The sequence below is a fragment of the Diadema setosum genome, chromosome 22, assembly GCF_964275005.1.
Source record: "Diadema setosum chromosome 22, eeDiaSeto1, whole genome shotgun sequence".
In the NCBI taxonomy this organism is placed as follows: Eukaryota; Metazoa; Echinodermata; class Echinoidea; order Diadematoida; family Diadematidae; genus Diadema; species Diadema setosum.
The window spans coordinates 25,712,281-25,732,791 of record NC_092706.1 but is presented as its reverse complement, the minus strand read 5'-3'; the positions used below and the strand labels follow the sequence as shown (position 1 = coordinate 25,732,791).

Here is a 20,511-nt window from a genome sequence, read left to right as displayed (position 1 = left end):
TCATTCTTGACATAGTCACTGAAATACCAACACATAACTTATATGGTTACATCCATGTAAATAAGCCATATAAAAAGTCACGGTGAGGTTTCAAGGAAGTGTTTATGTGCGCGCGCACGTTATAATTGAGGGTTCTTTCGTGCGTGTGTGTGGGTGTGTGTGTTATTGCATATCATGGAAGAATGTGTGTTGAGGTGGTTTATATGCATTATGAGGATTTGTTTGAGTGTTTGTTGGTGTTTGTTTACAAATACGTATGTATTTGCGGTGTGCATATGGCAGTTCGTTTGTGCTATTAAAATCAACTAACGATTGAGAGATTATTTACGGCGTGTCGAAATTTTTCGTTCATGCCTAAATCATGCCAAACTTATTCCGGGACAAAGAATAGTGATATGAAAGTTGAAGTTAAGACTGATGGAAGAATATGACTGCAGTGAAAAAATGAACAAAGACAGATAACATTTAGGGAGGGTGCCTTCCTCGTATGCCTTTTCTCTTGGTCTCTCTCTCCTAGCCCGCCTCACCGCTGAAATTGACACACCCATACTGTTTTGAAATCAACACCGCTGTGATCTCTATAAACACGTGCTCATACACGTTGAAGGCATTTTCATTGCCACAGTAGTGCCTGCTGCTGCCCAAAAAGTTCGTTCTCACAAAAATCAAAACACAAACACAAACAGACACACGAACGCACACAGGCACAAGTATACACACAGACAAACAAACCACTACCACTATACACTCTTAAAACATCCGAGTCAGAACTGACCCGGAACTGGGTCCGTTGAGGTCATACACCGTTCCGGGTCAAAAATGACTTGGAATTTGGTTATGAAGTACCCCGAATGGGGTCACTCTGACCCAATTCATGACTCTGAATGGGTCATATGTGACCCCATTCCATGTCATTTCTGACCCCGAATGGTGTATGACCCCAACGGACCCAGTTCCGGGTCGGTTCTGACTCGGATGTTTTAAGAGTGTACAGCCACCACACATGCACAGTTTCCACATATTGTATTACTCCAAACACACACACACACACACACACACACACACATACAGATATGAGCAAACGCATAAACAAGTCACATAATACTCATGCACCTTCAAATCATACACAACACCATGCAGCCCCCCCCCCCCTCCCCACAAACACATACTCGTACCTTACCATTCATACCCATCCCACCCAAGCATAACACTGGAGCAACCACCCCAACCACACAATTCATAGTGCATGGCTGACGACAATTTGTGCAGCTATGGTTCATTTTGCCAGCACAAATTGTCGCCATCGAGGTCAAAAATTTGGGAACTGCACAAGCAGCCAAATTGTCAGCGACATTTTATGCAGGGGCGACAATTTGTGCTGTAACATGCGTAGTTCTGCCAGCCGCTCATGCCCCCTCGATGAAGGAGTACGATCAGGCAAGACTACACGTACGTAACTAAGAGCAGTTACGTATATAGATTTGCCTAAAGCAATAGACACCGCTAGTCATTTAAGCGAGCTACGTTACGTAGTTCTACCAGCTCAATGACATCATTTTTACCCCAAAACCTTGATATTTTAGAATTTTATTTAAAAAATACAAAGAGTTATAACATCACATATTAAGCATGATGTTATGAAAAACTCAATAAGCCAAAAAACAAAATGTCCAAAAATCGAGATGCTTATAGTTCTGCCAAATTACGACCGCATGACAGATGTCTGCTGCGAAGAGGAGGTTTCATGTCTCCTTTCAGTTTTTGCGATGATTTTATCTTGAAATGATATTTCAATAAATCGAGTAAATGAGTTATCATTTTGAGTGCAATTTTAACAAGTTGGTTCTTAAATCGGAATTAAAAAAGAAGAAGATACAATCACTCCTCCCTGTATATCATATCTATTCAAATACAGCGAGTAACAGAAAATCATCTACAATGTTCCAATGTTCTCTCAAACATTCCAAATAAGCATAAATTTTCACTCTGCAAAATTTAATGCCACTGATACTTCCTAAGAACCTCACTGGTGGCATAACATTGTGTCAATCAAACACAAGGACCAAAAAGATTTACATACGTTCTTGACAACCTGTTGCCTTAATCCAGGTGGCTGCCGTGAAATTATGAGGCACCCTGTGGCTGGAAATTTCCTGATATGCTGGGAAGCCAATCTCTCCACAGATCGAATCAGCAACCTGTTCAGTAAATCCTTCCTGGCAAACAAAGCTGTTTGTAGCTGATCGGAACACAAAGCCTTCGAGAGGAGAACCTTCTCCGATGAGTTCCAGAGAGGGCATATCTGTGTACCAGAGTGTAGAGAAGTTATTCGAATGAACCACCAATACAAGTGTCCAACGTAATTATAGTTCTCTCGACCAACGTCTTTAAGTTTTCACTCATTTTCATGTTAAATACGTCCATTTAAATGCTTATATCTACAGCGGTTCAGTTACGTTAAATGCTTTCAAATTCTTTTCAGGCAACCAAACTAATGGTCACAGGGTCACATTCGGATGTAAGCATTCAATTTCGTGTTTGGGCATGGATTTCCAAGTTTGTGCAATGGGATCGATAAGAACTTAAGCGCACTTTTAAGTTTGTTTTTTTGCAAGACATTTCCACAAATGAGAATTCAATCTCGCAATACACATATAATACTTAAGCAAGAGGGTTATTATGTCCAGCTAATCATTTAATCTTATTTTTTCATTATCAATATGAAAGGCATTATTATGTTTTTTAACATCCGGTTTTTTCTTTTGCTAAACATAGTAAAATTCAAAATCAGATCCTCATTTCATGTCATCACACGGCTTTCTACATCGCTAATTCACATCCTTTTTATAAAGATCATTATAATGTTTTAATAATCATCGTTTGATATTTTCAATTGTGATCGTTACACTGCTCTGTGATCTTCATTTTACGTCCTTAATTGCATCAGCATGTGTCATGGCCATGCAGACGTTGTTAACGTTCAGTTTAACACGCATCACAAGTGATGCACTTTTTAATGCATATCTTGGATGTTTAATTTTAATTTTAATTTTATGAACTTATTTGCCAAAAAGCGAATTTGAATATCCGGAAAGAGCTACCGACACGTAGAGACGAAGTGGAATAATCATTGTAGAAAATATATCCGCATTCATTGATTTGTCATGCGCGAAGCAATTGCGAAATCGGTTGCCAAATTGATACATCTGAGCAAAGGAAAACGATTTCTGAATGACGGTATTTCGATGGCTGAGCAAATGTGACGAAAATGAATGCTTCTAATATGTAACTAAATGACAAACAATGAAATTTGCCGGGAAACTCTCAATGTTGCATTTTCTCTGGCTCTCCAGCAGAATGAAATACTTTGACCATAGTCATGTTTCTATATGTGTGTGTTACTATTAGACGAGGTACTTTTTAAGTTTCCTTATACCACGACATTGGGTAGACCTATGCCAAAAGTCTTTAACGAAAGAAGGCAAAACTTTTGCATACAGATTCCTTTTTCGCGTAAACACTCTAAGGCGAAGTCAGAGGAAATTAAAGAATTGTTCATTTCTGTTAAAATCAGCATGGTGATAAAGCAATTGATGTACTTCAAACACGTATGCCAAAATTTAAATACCATGTTCATGGCGTCACGTTAGATAAATATTGCTTTACGTAAGCGATCAATAATCTCAAACTAGACTGGCTTATATGTCTTACATAGTAAAAAAGAGAACAAGACGTTAGTATCTATAAATTTGTTTCTAGGAACAGTGGCCCATTTTGTCCCTTGACGACCGCGGATGGGTCGGGAGCCCTGACGAGTATAAAGTATGTCGCTGCCCAGGCTCACTGACAGGTGTACATACCATGCATGAGATAGTATTATAATAATACAATACAATACAATACAATACAATACAATCAGATCATTTATATAGCGCCCTTACACAGTCAATGACTGGTTTCACAGCACTTTACAACATTCAGTTACAGATTGGCATAAAAAAGGAAAGTCTTAAGATTCTTCTTGAAGACATCAAGGGATGGGGAAATGCGGACGCACCGAGGTAGATCATTCCACAATCGCGGTGCAGCCGTCACAAAAGCATTGTCCCCCGCTCCACTGATTGTTTTGAGTACATGGAGTAAGGTGCTATCTGCACTTGAACGTAGTCCAATGCGAGCAGAACAGTATGGGGTGATCAGAGATTTAAGATAAGTAGGAGCTTTCCCTTGAAGACACTTGTATACAATTGTCAAGATCTTGAAAGCAATGCGCTGTGCGACTGGTAGCCAATGTAGCTGGCTTATAATTATAATTGTAATTATAATTTTAATATTGATGAAAAGTGATATGTAATTACAGATTTTGTATAAACTTTTGTCAGTAGCCTTTTACATGTATGTACCATGTCAGGATGTTATAAACACTAATAAAATCAAACACGAAGGAAGTGCGACAGATTCATTGGAGATTGTCATGATTAGAAGCGCCAGTATTTTCACAAAGCAATTTGTGTTTGTTACGCTGTGTGGCGCGTTAAATGATTCATGTTTGTTTCATAAAGCATTTTTTTTTTGTTACATTGTGTGTCGCGATAAAATGGTGAATGTTTGCGAGTGCACGTATTAAACAAAGGAATTGCCAAATTTTTGTGCTTTTATCTGCCACAAACAGAGATATCATTCGATTTCCTCATCAGCCTATCATGAACGTATGGGGACTAAAGATACATGAGGTAATAGTCCGGGAGCCAGCGGGGGTCAGCCTAGCTGAAAAGGTTACCAATTTGTATGTATATAGCAATTTAGTACATATGCCCCTGAGTATGGAAATGCACGTCTGGCTGGTCATCGGTGGTTGGTGTGGCCAGGAGGGCCACAAAAAGGACCCCCCAAAATTAGGCTACCCTAGCTGGAAAAGTAACCCCATGAAAACAACTAGAACTTGTTCGTTACACTCACAGGATAAATGAATGACCATTGCCAGACGTTTTAAGTGGTGGGGGTAGCCGCCAGACGCCCTTAAAGACCCACCTCCAGCTAGGGTAGCCTAGCTGAAAAAGTAACCCCATGAAAACCACTGGAACTTGTTCGTTACACCTCCAGGATAAATGAATGACCATTGCCAGACGTTTTAAGTGGTGGGGGGGTAGCCGCCAGACGCCCTCAAAGACCCAACTTTTTCCAGCTAGGCTAGCCTAGCTGAAAAAGTAACCCCATGAAACCCACTGGAACTTGTTCGTTACACTTCCAGGATAAATGCATCACCATTGCCAGACGTTTTAAGTGGTGGGGGGTAGCCGCCAGACGCCCTCAAAGACCCAACTTTTTCCAGCTAGGCTAGCCTAGCTGAAAAAGTAACCCCATGAAAACCACTGGAACTTGTTCGTTACACTTCCAGGATAAATGAATGACCATTGCCAGACGTTTTAAGTGGTGGGGGGGGGGGGGGGGTAGCCGCCAGACGCCCTCAAAGACCAAACTTTTTCCAGCTAGGCTAGCCTAGCTGAAAAAGTAACCTAGTGAAATACCCACTGGAACTTGTTCGTTACACTTGCAGGATAAATTCATGACCATTGCCAGACGTTCTAAGTGGTGGGGGTAGCCGCCAGACGACCTTAAAGACCCAACTTTTTGTAGCTAGGCTAGCCTAGCTGGAAAAAAATAACCTAATAAAACCCACTGGAACTTGTTATTTACACTTACAGGATATATGCATGGCCGTTGCCAGACGTTTTAAGTGGTGCAGGGGTAGCCGCCAGATGCCCTCAAAGACCCAATTTTACCAGCTAGACTAGCCTAGGCTGGAAAAGTAACCTCCTGAAACCCACTGGAACTTGTTCTATGTTTGTATCTCACCTGGTACTCTGTCGACATAGTATTCTGGTGTTCTTTCAATAACCTTCCACACTTTTGAGCTATATGACCACCAAATTCACTCCTCAGATCATCTAATGATTGTTGTCAAGTGTTAATATTGGTGAAGTCCGACTACGTCAACAGTCAAAGAGTCAATGAACTATACCATTTGAAAATCTCTGTAATCACAAAGTCGATACGTGGACGAGACATTACTTCGCCTTTGCCTTGTTAGATGGTGAATATTTTGTAAGCTTCCGTTTCTAATTCATACAGCATCAGCATACATGATTGTCTGAGAATAGCGGTAAAGAAGATTAGAGTCTTTGGCAACAAGTGCAAAATTAAATTTTGTGCCTTATTTGCTGAACAAACGTCGTAGGACAGCGACCTGTTAGGCAATATGGCGGAACAATAACTCTATATTATTAGTGTTATAGAATACATGACAATGATGTAGTTCTGAAGCATACATTTCATTAGATACTTTTGCAATGACTCAAAGTATACTTTTAATCGAACTAAGTATATATCCATGACTTGCACATGAATTACGGCCGAACGATTCGGTGAGGAAAGTTTTCTGTCATGTCATTACGGAAGAAGTGAACGTGTCAATATTTTGCTATTTGTTCCAGAATTATTTCTGAAGTGGTTAAATATATTTTCCTAAAACATTTTTTCTTTTGTTTAACGTTGCATCCAAATGCCTATTCGTTGAAAAAAATGCAGGCCATGTATTCAAAGGTCAAAGATCATAGGTTAATGGAAGTAGGGTACACAACATTTCACTATATAGTTGTTGGGTTGTTGTTTTTTTTTTTGGGGGGGGGCATGAGTCAAAGTGTCCTAAAACCTTGTATAATACATGTATTTAATTTTGTAGTCACGACACTTGCTATGTATGATGCCAAACTCTTCCCGCTCATACAAATGCAGCCGTTTCAGGGAAATAGTTATGATATTCTTATACTTCATGATTTGGTAATGCTGAAGTGGTTCATAACATTCCATTGATACTATGTATAGAACAGAAAGTGAATTTGACAATTGTATATGATATCCGCAGTTTACTCTTTGACAGGTTCTATCATCCGAATAATATGTATAAATTGAATATGCAGTAGTACCGTATTCAGTAACTACAGGTTAAGTTAGATAAGCTGCATTCATTTTGAACGCGACCATGGCGTTATAGCCAAAGATGATTGAGTTCTGTAAATCTCTGTGCCTGCATAGGATTGGAAAACGAAACAACTTTCTGTGTAGAACAACGAAACAGAAACTGGTATATGCATTATTCTCAGTCATTTTGTTATTCATAATGATTTTTTGCTCATTGCAGTTCCGGAATCTCAGCTCGAGGGACTCGAATTGATCCCAAATCAGTCGGAATGCGTGTATCACCCAAAACAATATCTGAACACATAACTGCAATCCTACATAGTCTCTATTGGTTGCCGATAAGGGCTGGTATCAAGTTTGATTTTCTTATTATTTACAGTACCTTGTATTGAAATGTTTTCATCAAAATGCCCGTGTACCGTATGCGTATCTCAGTTAACTCTTTAAACCATACTTGTAATCTACATGCCAAGAATTTCATGTTTTCAATAAGCGTGAACTCCAAAACATGTCGTGATAAGGACTTTAAGACAATTGGCATCGTCATTATAAAACAAATTCCCCTTTTACAAGATACGTTTTAGATTTTAGATAGAAATATGGATTCGTTTGAATGCATACAAACATCCTCTTAAATCCTCTTACATTTTGTTTTTAAGATATGGTATATACTTTAGAAATGTAAGAAGCATGCTCTTGTCTTAGAGGTTTTGAGTAAAGAAGCATATCTTATTCTTATGGATTATGTGAATAAGTGCGCATTCAAGAACGTTTTGAATAAAACGTATCCAGACAACTGCATATCATATTTTCATCTCTTCCTTCATGCAGAATATACTCTTGCCGAGAGGGTTTGTTTGATAGATAGTGATTCTAGTGCTCACCTTATTGAAAAGGTAATTGGGTAAATTTTTTGGCTCCAGTATATTATTCAAACACAACTAAGTTAACTTTTACATTAACACTTTCACGACTCACAAATTCCACACGCACACACATTTCATGATTCACAAGACCCAAGTTACACTAATCCTATTTACTTTGCAGAGTGCAACAACAACATAAGTTATATACTGAGCAAATATAGGCTTAGATCAGTTCGCACTATTCAAGGTTTAGAGTAGTTAAGTGACTAAATCGTACCTGATTATGTGATGCTAAGTTGTACCTTGAGATGATGGGCAATATTGCCCCTATAAAGGAGCAGGCAGTGACACTCACTTGCTCCTTTAAAGGAGCAATTTTGCAGCAGTCATGGAGTAAATAAGCACCACATACTAGTAGGTGCAACATCATACCAATAAGGCACAAGATTGCACCCTCAAGAGAGGGTACATTCTTGCATCCTTCGGTGCGAGGTTGCGCCTTTTCCAAGGGGGCAAAGTCGCTCCCGGGGGTGTAACTTTCACCATTTCTTGCGGGTACAAAGCAGCACCCAAAGTTCCAAGACTGCACCCACAAAACAAGGCACAATCTTGGAACTTTGGGTGTTTCTTTGCACCCTCACGAAAGGGTGTAAAGTTGCACCAAGATGTAAGGGCTACACGGGGTGCAAAGGTGCGCCGAAAGGTAAAGGGTGTAAGATCGCACCCTCAAGAAAGGTGCAACTTAGCACCACTTAGTGTGGGTGGAAAGATGCACCCAAGGGAACATTTTCGCACCCTCAATAAAGGGTTCAACTTTGCACCCTCTCTGGAAGTGCAATGGTGCACCCACACGGTGCAAGATTATACCCTTGCGCAGGGTGCAACTTTTGCACCCATTTCTTGAGGGTGCGAAATAAAACCAATTGGAAGCCGCCAGTGCGACATAACTTTGCACCCTTAAATTGTGCAAAAGTGAACCTTTTTTTTTTCTTAGAGTGTGTAAAGCATGTTATGAGCTGGAAGTCTCTATTTTTGCTATTTGATCTTTACTCGTCACCGTCTTTTCAGCTACAAGGTATAATACTAGGTCCTATAATACGTCCATGAGCTCATTGGCTATATCAAAAGAAGTTGAACATTAAGTTACTGAAGCATTTGCTTTAAAACATTAGCATTTTAATTCCTAGCTAACCAAGTACTTGCAGTATTATTTCATACACACATGAATTCCTTGTTCCTGTGAGCTACGTTTAATACGAGCGTGACCAAGTATTAGACACGTGTGAAGCCTTTGCAGACACATGTTTTTCTTTATATTGTTAAAAGGTCATTCAAAACATATTTAGATATATCTATTTCTTTTAAGTTAAGAGGAGCAAATGTGGAGATCATGACCTGTGATACATGTTACGGGAAGTCTATTATTTTTATGTGTACTCGTTTTTATTTTTTCAACTACAAGGAATTACCTATGAGCTAATTGTATAAAGAAGCTGAGCATTCCTTTTTTTCATCGGTTAATGTCAGTGCTGGAGCATTATTCTTGAAAAGTTGGCATCTAAGTAAACCAAGTACTTACTGTATAAAATTATATTCCTGTGAGTTACGTTTCTTATGAGCGTGACAGATCTGTAGACACGTGTCATAGTGCTTACAAACACTAAGTTTCCTTTGCTTTCGTAGTTATCAGGAAGCGATTTTGAACAATGTCAGATGTTCTGGTTTTTTTTTTCAATTTCGTTAAGAGGAGCCAATAATGATTTCATGTAAAGCATGTCAAGGAAAGTTGATAGTTTGGTTATCTTATCATTACTCATCTTCGTCTTCTCAACAAGAGGATGACACACATGAGCTCATATGCTAAAGAAGTTGAAGGATGTTTAAATGCTGGTAGCCACGTAGGGGCTTTTGTCATAACATTTTGCATCTTAATCCCTCGAAACTAAGTACATGCAGTATTAGTTTATAGATAACATAATATTTTTGTTGTTGCTGTGAGCTTATTCATATGAAAGTGACAAATTCTTAGACATGTTTCTCATATATGTTTCTGTCATATATTTTACTGAAGAACAGCAAATGTTGAGTTTATTGGCAAGAGAGGTTGATCATTACTTTACATTTAAGTTCATTTAAGTGCCGGAGCATAAACTTGTCTTGAAATATTAGCATCCAAAACCTTCCAAACCAAAAACATGCAATACTAGACATGACATGAATGCCTTGTTGTTATGAGTTATGTTTCTTAAAAACACAGAATTTTTCTGCTTTTGCAATGTACTATGTTCAAAAGCACTCTTGAACAATTTTCAGATTTCGTTTCTTTCTTAAGATAAGAAAACGGTGAGGTAATGTGAAGCGTGTTCCTAGAAGTTTTATTTCGTTATTAATTTTTCTTTACCCATCTCCTCAACCGTAAGATGATACGGTATACCTAAAAAGTAATAGGCCAAAGGTGTTGAGCTTTACTTCCCATTTTAAAGGTAAATTTAAGAGCTGGGGCATTATTTTTTAAAAGTTGGCATTTTAAGCTATGTACACTGAGTACGAGTCTTACTGAATGGATTTCTTGTTGCAGTAGAATTGTATTTTTATGAGCTTGATGGAGTATTAGACAATTGTACCAAGCGTTTGCAAAAACTGTCAATGTATTCCCTTTTGCTAATGTCCAAAGAGTTCATTTGCCAAGTTTTGATTGTCTTTTGTTTTAATCATCAGGGGTTTGTTTTATCATGGTCATAGAGGAAAGAAACTTAATTATAAAAAAAAGCCTTCATATAAGAAGAGATACTGTAGGACACGATTTCATCAAAAGTTGTGTGATTTTCAACATTTTCAAAATGGAATTGATGAATATTTCTCCCCAGGGCAGAGAAAGAAAGTAGTTTTTGTCTTTTTTTTTCACGTCAGCAGGTTATAATACCCGCGGGTTTACGCCCATCCGACCAATTTCCATCCGGATACTGTACCCGTCCCTGTTTTTTGTTTTTTGTTTTTGTTTTACACTGCATATAAAATGAGAACATGTTTGAGAAAAATCCCGACATGTTTGATTGGGCAATTCTTTTTTGCTGTCTATTATTCTTTCCAAATAAGTTTTTTGGTTCTCACTGAGGACAAATACAGATACCCTATTTCTTCTACCAAAACCACAGCACTGTATATTTTCATATTTCTACAGTATTTCGTCTCAACACTTACCCTATTGATATTTCAAAGCATGTTTCCATGTGCGCTCAAGAAACTCCCCCATTAAAGGAGACCTCCGGGTGATTTTCAGATTTTTACATTTAAACAACTATGAATTAGTTATACTGAGGACAGAGTTCCAGAATTTGTGATAATTGGGATGAAGAATAAGAATATTTGCAAAAATCGAACAAATTGCAATGAACAAGGATGATGACATGGCAGAGTCACCATAAGAACGGATGAGTTGGGGCTCAAGGAAGCAGAACAAAAGAATAAGGCATGCATAGATTATAGACAGGTGAACTCGCAAGCAAGCGGTATTGTTATGGAATTACACATTCTATGTCATCATCCTTGTTCAGTGTAATTTTTTTAAGGTTTTTCAAAGTGTTTCTCTGCTCAAGAACCAGAATGAATTCCACAAATCTATACAGGGAGTTGTTTCCGGAGGTTACTTTTATAGCTAGGCTAGCCTATAGCTGGTAAAATTGGGTCTTTGAGAGCGTCTGGGGGCTACGCCCCACCACTTAAAGCGTCTGGCAACGGTCATGCATTTATCCTGTAAGTGTAACGAACAAGTTCCAGTGGGTTTCATAGCGTTACTTTAATTTTCAGCTAGGCTAGCCTAGCTGGTAAGAGTTCACAATCATTCAATTATCCTTTGAGTGTATCAAAAGAATAAGTTCCAGTGGGTTTCAGGAAGTTATTTTTCCAGCTAGGCTAGTCTAGCTGGTAAAATTGGGTCCGGGCGTCTGGCGGCTACCCCCCCCCCCCCCCACACTCACTTAAAACGTCTGGCAACGGTCATGCATATTATCTTAGCTGCTAAAGTGTAAAGAACAAGTTCCAGTGGGTTTCACTAGTTACTTTTTCAGCTAGGCTAGCCTAGCTGGAAAAAGTTGGGCCTTTAAGGGCGTCTGACGGCTACCCCCCACCACTTAAAACGTCTGGCAATAGTCATGCATTTATCCTGTAAGTGTAATGAACAAGTTCCAGTGGGTTTCATTAGGTTACTTTTTCAGCTAGGCTAGCCTAGCTGGAAAAAGTTGGGTTTTTAAGGGCGTCTGGCGGCTACCCCCCACCACTTAAAACGTCTGGCAATGGTCATGCATTTATCCTGCAAGTGTAACGAACAAGTTCCAGTGCGTTTCATTAGGTTACTTTTTCAGCTAGGCTAGCCTAGCTGGAAAAAGTTGGGTCTTTGAGGGCGTCTGGCGGCTACCCCCCACCACTTAAAACGTCTGGCAATGGTCATTCATTTATCCTGGAAGTGTAACGAACAAGTTCCAGTGGTTTTCATGGGGTTACTTTTTCAGCTAGGCTAGCCTAGCTGGAGTTGGGTCTTTAAGGGCGTCTGGCGGCTACCCCCACCACTTAAAACGTCTGGTAATGGTCATTCATTTATCCTGTAAGTGTAACGAACAAGTTCCAGTTGTTTTCCTGGGGTTACTTTTCCAGCTAGGCTAGCCTAATTTTGGGGGGTCCTTTTTGTTGCCCTCCTGGCCACACCCACCACCGATGACCAGCCAGACGTGCATTTCCATACTCAGGGGCATATGTACTAAATTGCTATACACATAAAAATTGGTAACCTTTTCAGCTATTCTGACCCCCGCTGGCTCCCGGACTATAATTGAGCATCTCCGAATTAAAGACAAAAATTCCTTATCATACGGTATTATGAAGAACCTGAATGGCAAAAAAGATGAAAGCCATTCTCTTTTTTTTTTGTATATTATAGAGGTTATCATCACAGAAATTTTTTTTTTCAATGACAATTCATTCTATTTTTTAAGACATTACAAAGACTATGACATTCATTTTTATTATTTTCTTTAGCATTTTTTTTTTCTGGCAGCAATTCAAATGTCAGTGAATTGATAGAAATGGGTGTACATTTTGTATGCTGATGATGATTCGCAGCATTTGTACAGCGCCATATATCTTTTATAGAAACATTGAAAGGCGTAGACTCCTCAGTCAGAGCGTGCTCCAGTTTGCAAAACTCAAGGAAAAAAAGATTGGAGGAAGTTGGGAGGAAACAACTTTAAGCCAGGATTACACCAAAGCCGAATTGTCCCGAATGAATATGGACCGATTCTGTCCGAATATGGTCTGAATCGGATGGATTTGATGGATTCGGAAACTGTTCGTCTCTGACTCGGGGAGCTCCCCGAATCAGAGTCGAATAGATTCCGAATAGGTCCCGAATCAGAGCAGAATTGCTAATCTGGCTATATTCCCGAGTCATTCTGGCCGCTTATTGGACCTATTCGGCTGCTATTCGGCCGTATTCTGGCCAATACGGCTCATTCGCCTGTATTTTGCTCTGTATCCGGGTAACGATTCGGATGGATTCGGGCAGGTATTCGGGGTATTCTGGGCAGACGCGGCTCTATTCGTGATATTCGGGTCAATTTGGCTCGATGATTAGGGCCTTTACCCCTTTCATGATACGAATAGGCCCGGGGGGGGGGGGGGGGGGGGTCTGCTCAGAATCCTCCGAAGGCCTCCTCAAATCCAACCGAATTCCATCCGAATACATCCCGAATGTGTCCCGAATGAAATTTGTCGGGGCCACATTCGGGAGTAGTTTTGAGGGCATTCGGCTTGTTTTGAACATTTCAAAACGAGCCGAATCCCTCCACGAATGTTCCAGAATCCCTCCCGAATTTTCGCCCATTCGGGAAGGAGAACAGAATGCTCCCGAATCCACCCGAATACGTGTATTTGTGTGGATTCGCAGCTGATTCGGCTTCGGTGTAACCGATGCTTTAGGCTAACTACTCTCGGCAATGACCACCCAATGGAAACACAAAAATTGATTAACTTCAAGACGCTTAGTCCTCATAGGTAGGTTCGAATCCACAGCCATAATTATGGAAAGTTATGTTCAATACCCAATTTACATGTTCACTGTACACAGTTATTGTATAAAGGTAAAGAAACAAAAGAAACAGTGACGACTGGAATATCTTTTCTCGAAATTATACACATGTAAAAATCGTTTACGTACTTCTTTACGTACCTGTCCCCCAAAAACAAAGAAACAAATAAGAAAAAAAAAGAATAATCATAACGACCACATTGTCCATTTGCACTGTCCTTCATAAGTATGAGATTGGTATGTTATGTATGTAGGCTCTATAACTGTTAAGTGTATTCCAATGAAGAAACTTCACTTTCTGATATTAGATTTAGATTTTACAAACGCATTACAATCCACCTACTAACTGTGTGTTTAAGTTACTTTGAGTTATGTTTTTAAAGTGATCGCCTTGATTTCTTTTGTTCGTCAAATGACATGTACCATTGAATGTTGTCATGCTCTGGTGGTAGTGGGACTATCAATGACAACAGGCATGACGTTCTACCACAGAGTGTATAATGTTATACGTTTAAATGAACTTAGGCGCACGACCATGCCTGGCGTTGTGAACATCAATACTGATATAGAGGTTATTAAACACTGAGTATGATAGTGACAAATACAACGCAAGTGGCCTTTGCATTGTGAGTAGGCCCCTGGTAGCAGTCAGTGTAGATAAGATGATGTCATATTCTTTCGTACATTGCATTAAAATGAAGACGTTTAGCTAATTCACACATGAATTATGCTCTTTTTTCTTTTTATACACGTCTGCGTATTTAGTCTTGTGACTATGATGTAAACGTGATAGACGGAATTACATAGAACAGCTGATGCATAATCTCAATTGTACTTCGTCACAACAAGGAAATTCAACAGATTACGTTATAGTGTAGATATTTACGTGAATAAACAAACCGCAGATATATACTAAAGTTGATATTTTCCTGTTTTTATGATACAAATTTATGTTACAAATATTTATTGTTGAAAGAGTTCAACATGACAGACTACTTCAATGCAAGGGTACAATATACATTAATGTAGTGTAACCCTCGATGTTGATGATATCAAAACGTAAATACATGTACAAAGCTGCATATTAAATTCACATTAGACAAGTTAGTGTTAGAGAGGAGTTATCTGTATGTGGCTGTGTCTAACAAAGTCTATAAGAGCAGTTACCTTGTAGACATGATGCCTCGATGTTGACTACTACTGGATAGGCGTATGCACGTATTTCCTCAGTTGATGTATATAGTCTGAGTCTCAATTTGTGGCCGAGTGAGGAGATGGGTAGAGATTTGACGAAATTCAAAAGTACAACGTCGCGTTTTGTGGCTGATATCTCATCCGTTACGGTTACTTCAACGCGCTCATTTACTGCAGATTGCAGCCGTAGGACAATTCTCTCTCCGTCAGGTGCTTTTATAACCCACCTGTCTGCAACTACCTGAAACATTGAGCCTGCCCTCATCCATACGGTGAATTCATCGGTTGAACAGCCGAATGGGTGATCTGCAGTCAGGGGTAAAAGACACATTTAGAGAAAGTTATGTTCCAGGATTTAAAGTACATAATCTCTATTAAATTATCATTGACCAAAACAAAGAGAAAGTGTATAATTTTCGGAAAAGACACGCACAGAAAAAAAAAATGAGAGGAGCAAAGGCATCACATTTTAGAGGTTATTAACTTAGGCTTGAGTTTGTGGCGTTTGACAAACAAGTGAGAACCCACATCGGCAGCTTTGCTTGCTGAATATAAGTCGAATCATGGTAAATCCGTGTGTGATATCCCTTTTACACAGGACATCATTTTTATGTAATACCTCGTGCATCAGAACCCCACCCACTGAATAATTATTCATATCTACCCTGAAGTAGACGTGTGTTTGCGTCGGGAAAAATGGTTTGAATAAATCGCACTGTTGGACTAAAATGCATTTCTTTCCTACTTCGTCATCTTTTCTGTACTGGTACCGCACGCAGACTATGTTAATTCGTTCATAGGGAAAAAAAATCCTCTGAAATACTTTCTTATAAGCAGTTGCGAGTTCTGGAGTTGAACTGACCACAGATGACTGTGCTTGGAGATCCCCATTTGAAAGATTTTCATCGCCTCTCATGCATTTAAGTCTATCAGAAAAAGGTATGAAATGCAGGACTACTTACGGTATGTTTCAGATGAACTTTGCCAGAAAATGGACAGTATGACCATCATGAACATCCACGTTTTCAAACGGAAAGCCATAACTTCTTTCTGTATGTTCACTCTTTGACAAGCGCATAATCTGAGCAGGAATAATGATATAATTTCGCATCAACCTCGCGGCAAAGTCATGTAGCCTAGAAGATGAAGTATGTCCCAGCAAATCCAACTTAATTGTAAAGCCCACAGAAAAGACATTGTCACGTCCATGACGTCATCTCGACTGCACCCTGTTCGGCGCTGGGTTGATGCGCACAAACATCCCATTTTCTGTTGTGAGTCACGTGATATAATGAGATGGCCAATCATCCCTGCACTTTATGGCGCGCATGCTGCGAGAAATGAAAGCGAAACTCATCTCCACAATTTGATTCAAAGTGTAATTGAATACATATGGTCAAATCAAAAAGTTCGAACGAGAGCGGTTTTTACAGTCAGACCGCAACGTCCTGAAAAGCCTTCGCATTTATCGTACGCGTATGCATGGACCTCGCGGACATGAATACGTAATGAGCTTGGAGACCACATTTTTAGAGTGTCTGTAAATCTAAACGACATTATCAATCTTCATGATATATACATCGATAAAAAGCTGAAGAGTTGTACTTTGATGAAATTTGACCACTTAAAAGGTTATGACATATAAAATATACTGAACAAGGAAATTGTAAAACACAAAATTTGCATATTTTTCATTTTTCTTAAGGGGTACACTAGACCAACGAAATTAAGGTGGACCAAAATGGAAGAGGTATAAAAATAAGAGGAAATATCATTCTATGAAAACATAATGACTTTATGTGGACTGATCCTATGAACGGGTCAGGTTGGCGAATAAATCATTGCGTTGTACAGTTAATTTTTGACGAGATTTCAGTTTGCCGCGAATACGCGTTTCTGATTGGTTAATTCCCCCTGAGTGGAGAGTTCAACGAACCTCGCGGAATGACAGTAAACGTGTACTCTACATAACTAGTAGTACACTGTGTGTAGATGACAGTGTAGGACCCTATGGTGTGCGTGTGTGCGCGCGCACAATGTATGTATACGCGCTCAGGTTCAGGCAACTGCATGCAGCTATAGACCGGGGCCCAGAAGATTTATTCAGCTGAAAAGGGTCACACTTTTTGATGGTCTCATCATATAGGGATGGGTCCAAGGGTCAATAAAATGCATTGCTGGCAAGTCACATCCTATACCGTAAGCCTAGGGACCACAAAAAGGGACCCCGAAAAATGGATTTATTCAGCCGAAGGGGGTCACGGACAAAAGTTGGTGGATATTGTTCCTTTGGGTGTACTTATCACGAAAACAGCAATGCCAGCTATTTTATCCTGTACGGGGCCCCAGACAGTAGCCCCAAAGGGCCCCAGAAATATGGTGTTATTCAGCTGAAAAGGGTCACGGCTAATTTCTTTTGCAATGGAAGTAGTTCCCATCAGAGATATCCAAACACCAATGCCAGCTATTTTATCCTGTACGGGGCCCTAGACAGTAGCCCCAAAGGGCCCCACCCCCCATAGGCCTACGCACAAACACACACAAACATTGATTTATTCAGTTGAAAAGAGTCACGGCAAATTTCTTTTGCAATTGAAGTAGTTCCCATCAGAGATATTCAAAACACCAATACCAGCTATTTTATCCTGTACGGGGCCCCAGACAGTAGCCCCAAAGTGCCCCACCCCCATAGGCCATACGTACAAACACACACAAACATTGATTTCATTCGTGCAGCTGAGAAGAGTCACGGCTAATTTCATTTGCAATGGAAGGAGTACCCATCAGAGATATCAAAAACACCAAAGTCAGCTTTGTTATCCAGTACGGGGCCCCGGACAGTAGCCCCAAACGAGCTCCCCCCCCCCCCCCCCGACACACACACCCACACTAGTTTCATTCAGCTGAAAAGAGTCACGGTTAATTTCTTTTGCAATGGAAGTAGTACCCATCAGAGATATCCAAAATACCAAAGCCAGCTATTTCATCCTGCACGGGGCTCCAGTCAGTAGCCCCAAATTGCTCCCCCCCCCCCCCCCCCACACACACACACATTGGAGTGTTCAGCTGAAAAGGGTCATGGCTACTTTCTTTTGCAATTGGTAGTACGCATACTCATCAGAGATATCCAAAACACTAAAGCCAGTTATTTTATCCTGTACGGGGTCCCAGACAGTAGCCCGAAGTGCACCCCCCCCCAACACACACACACACACACACACACACACACACACACACACACACACACACACACACACACACACACACACACACATTAGTTTCATTCAGCCAAAATGGGTCACGGCTAATTTCTTTTGCAATGGAAGTATACCCATCAAAGATATCCAAAGCACCAAAGCCAGTTATTTTATCCTGAACGGGGCCCCAGACAGTAGCCCCAAAGTGCCCCCCCCCCTCTCCACATACACACACCTACACACACACGCACCACACACACACACACACACACACACACTAGTTTCATTCAGCTGAAAAGGGTCACGGCTAATTTCTTTGCAATGGAAGTAGTACCCATCAGAGATATCCAAAATACCAAAGCCAGTTATTTTTATCCTGTAAGGGGCCCCGCACAGTATAGCCCAAACACGGGTAATTTCTTTACACTGGAAGAAGTACCTATCAGAGATATTCAACACACCAAGGCTAGTTATTTCATCCTGCACAGAGCCCTAGACAGTAACTCCACGGTGTCCCATCCATTATACATGTACTGTGAATCAGCTGAAAATGGTCTTACAAATTCTTTTGTAACGTTAATATCAGGGCCTACTGAACAGAGATATCATAAACACTAAAGCAAGTCATCTTATCCTGTATACAGGGTCCCATAGGTTACAGTAGCAAAACACTCAAGAAATTTGCAAAGGAAGCATACTTTTGTATAGTGTACAACCAAGATGACCATATTACGAAAACCAGTCATTTCATCTTGTACTGGGCCCAGGTTACAGTAGCCATAAAGTGCCCCTCCCCCACATAATTATTATGACATCATTTAGCTGAAAAGAGTCATAGTTGTTTTTCTTTTACAATCGAAGTAGGCCTTAGTTTACATCATAGATACCCAAAACATCAAAGCCAGTTAGGTTTTCCCAGCCAATTCGCACTTTTGTTGGTTCATTAATTTTGATAGAAGGTTCGAATTCGTAAAATGGGTATTCAAATTGGCTGGTACCCTACGTTCATTCAAATTCGCCTTGACTTGCCGAAAGGTGTATTTCAGTCATTAAATTTCGCGAAAGACAGTCAAATTCCAAACGTGTTCATTCAAATTCAAATCACGCTATTTCTTTGTTTCAGATCTTTTTAACATGTCTTTCTATGTGTGTTTTCGTTTCATCTACAAATTTCTGTTATAAAGCAGTAAAGGTGTCATATTTCTTATCTAGTATAACTGGATTTGGTTGTTCTGTAACCAGACTGGTAACGCTCCTTCTCTTTCATATACATGTCATTATAGGCCTATACGTGTACCAGTAATGCAGCTAACTTCATTTTTTATAGTCATGACAGCACAATATATACAGACGTATATCTCTAGAAGACATAGAAAGAATTATATAAAAAAAAAAAACATTTGAGGATCATAACCTTGACTTCTTGTAACTGGCCGACCGCTCGTAATAAAGCGCTCGTAACGGCCAGATAATTTGTGGCTTCTTACTTCTTTGGATTCAAAAAGCACGTTAAAAAATGGTGTCAACGTCTCTTAAACGAATACGAAAACATGAAATGCTATGATGCTTACAAAACAATAACTACGACGAAAGAAAATAAGGAAAGAGGCCAAGCATGAACATATCTGTTTAATTGACTGCAGAACATGTTAAATTAGATGGCCAGAAATCAATTTGAATGAACGAGCGCGGCATGTAATCACGTGACTATAATTATCATTATGAATTTATGAATGAACGGATAGTGGAATGGTACTTGTCTTATATATGGATTTCAGTTGAAAAAGTGTTATTTAGAATAAGGTTAGAGGTAATGTGAATGTTTCAAAATAAATTTGAATGAAGAGATTAATAATGACATTGAACTACCATGTCATCTAGGCGAAATTTTTGCTAAATTTAATTCAACATAAAGAATTCGATTAAAAGAGGTGCGATATTGGCCCGGATGCAGGGCCCTTGACAGGTATAGCCCCAAGGTATTCCCACCCCATATGAATTAATTGTTTTTAGGTGAAAACAGTCATGTATGCCTATTTTCCTTGGCAGTGGAATTAACAGCTGAGATACGTAAAACACAAACCCATCCAGTTAAGGGGCCCCCAGCCAGTAGCTGGAAAGTGCTCCCGTATTATTTTATTCTAAGTGAAAAGAATCATTGCTATAATTTCTTTTGCAATGGAAGTAGTACTCA

At 39.7% G+C, this 20,511-nt stretch overlaps 1 protein-coding gene across 1 annotated transcript in view; it reads left to right on the top strand.

Annotated features, from left to right (window-relative positions):
* The first annotated feature begins 1,385 nt into the window (after positions 1–1,385).
* LOC140245245 (plasminogen-like) overlaps positions 1,386–20,511 on the top strand; it is a 28,973-nt gene continuing 9,847 nt past the window's right edge. The window contains exons 1-2 of the mRNA XM_072324831.1: positions 1,386–1,449; positions 2,110–2,205. Coding sequence (XP_072180932.1) covers positions 1,386–1,449; positions 2,110–2,205 — 160 coding nt within the window. The remainder of the gene's footprint in view (positions 1,450–2,109; positions 2,206–20,511) is intronic.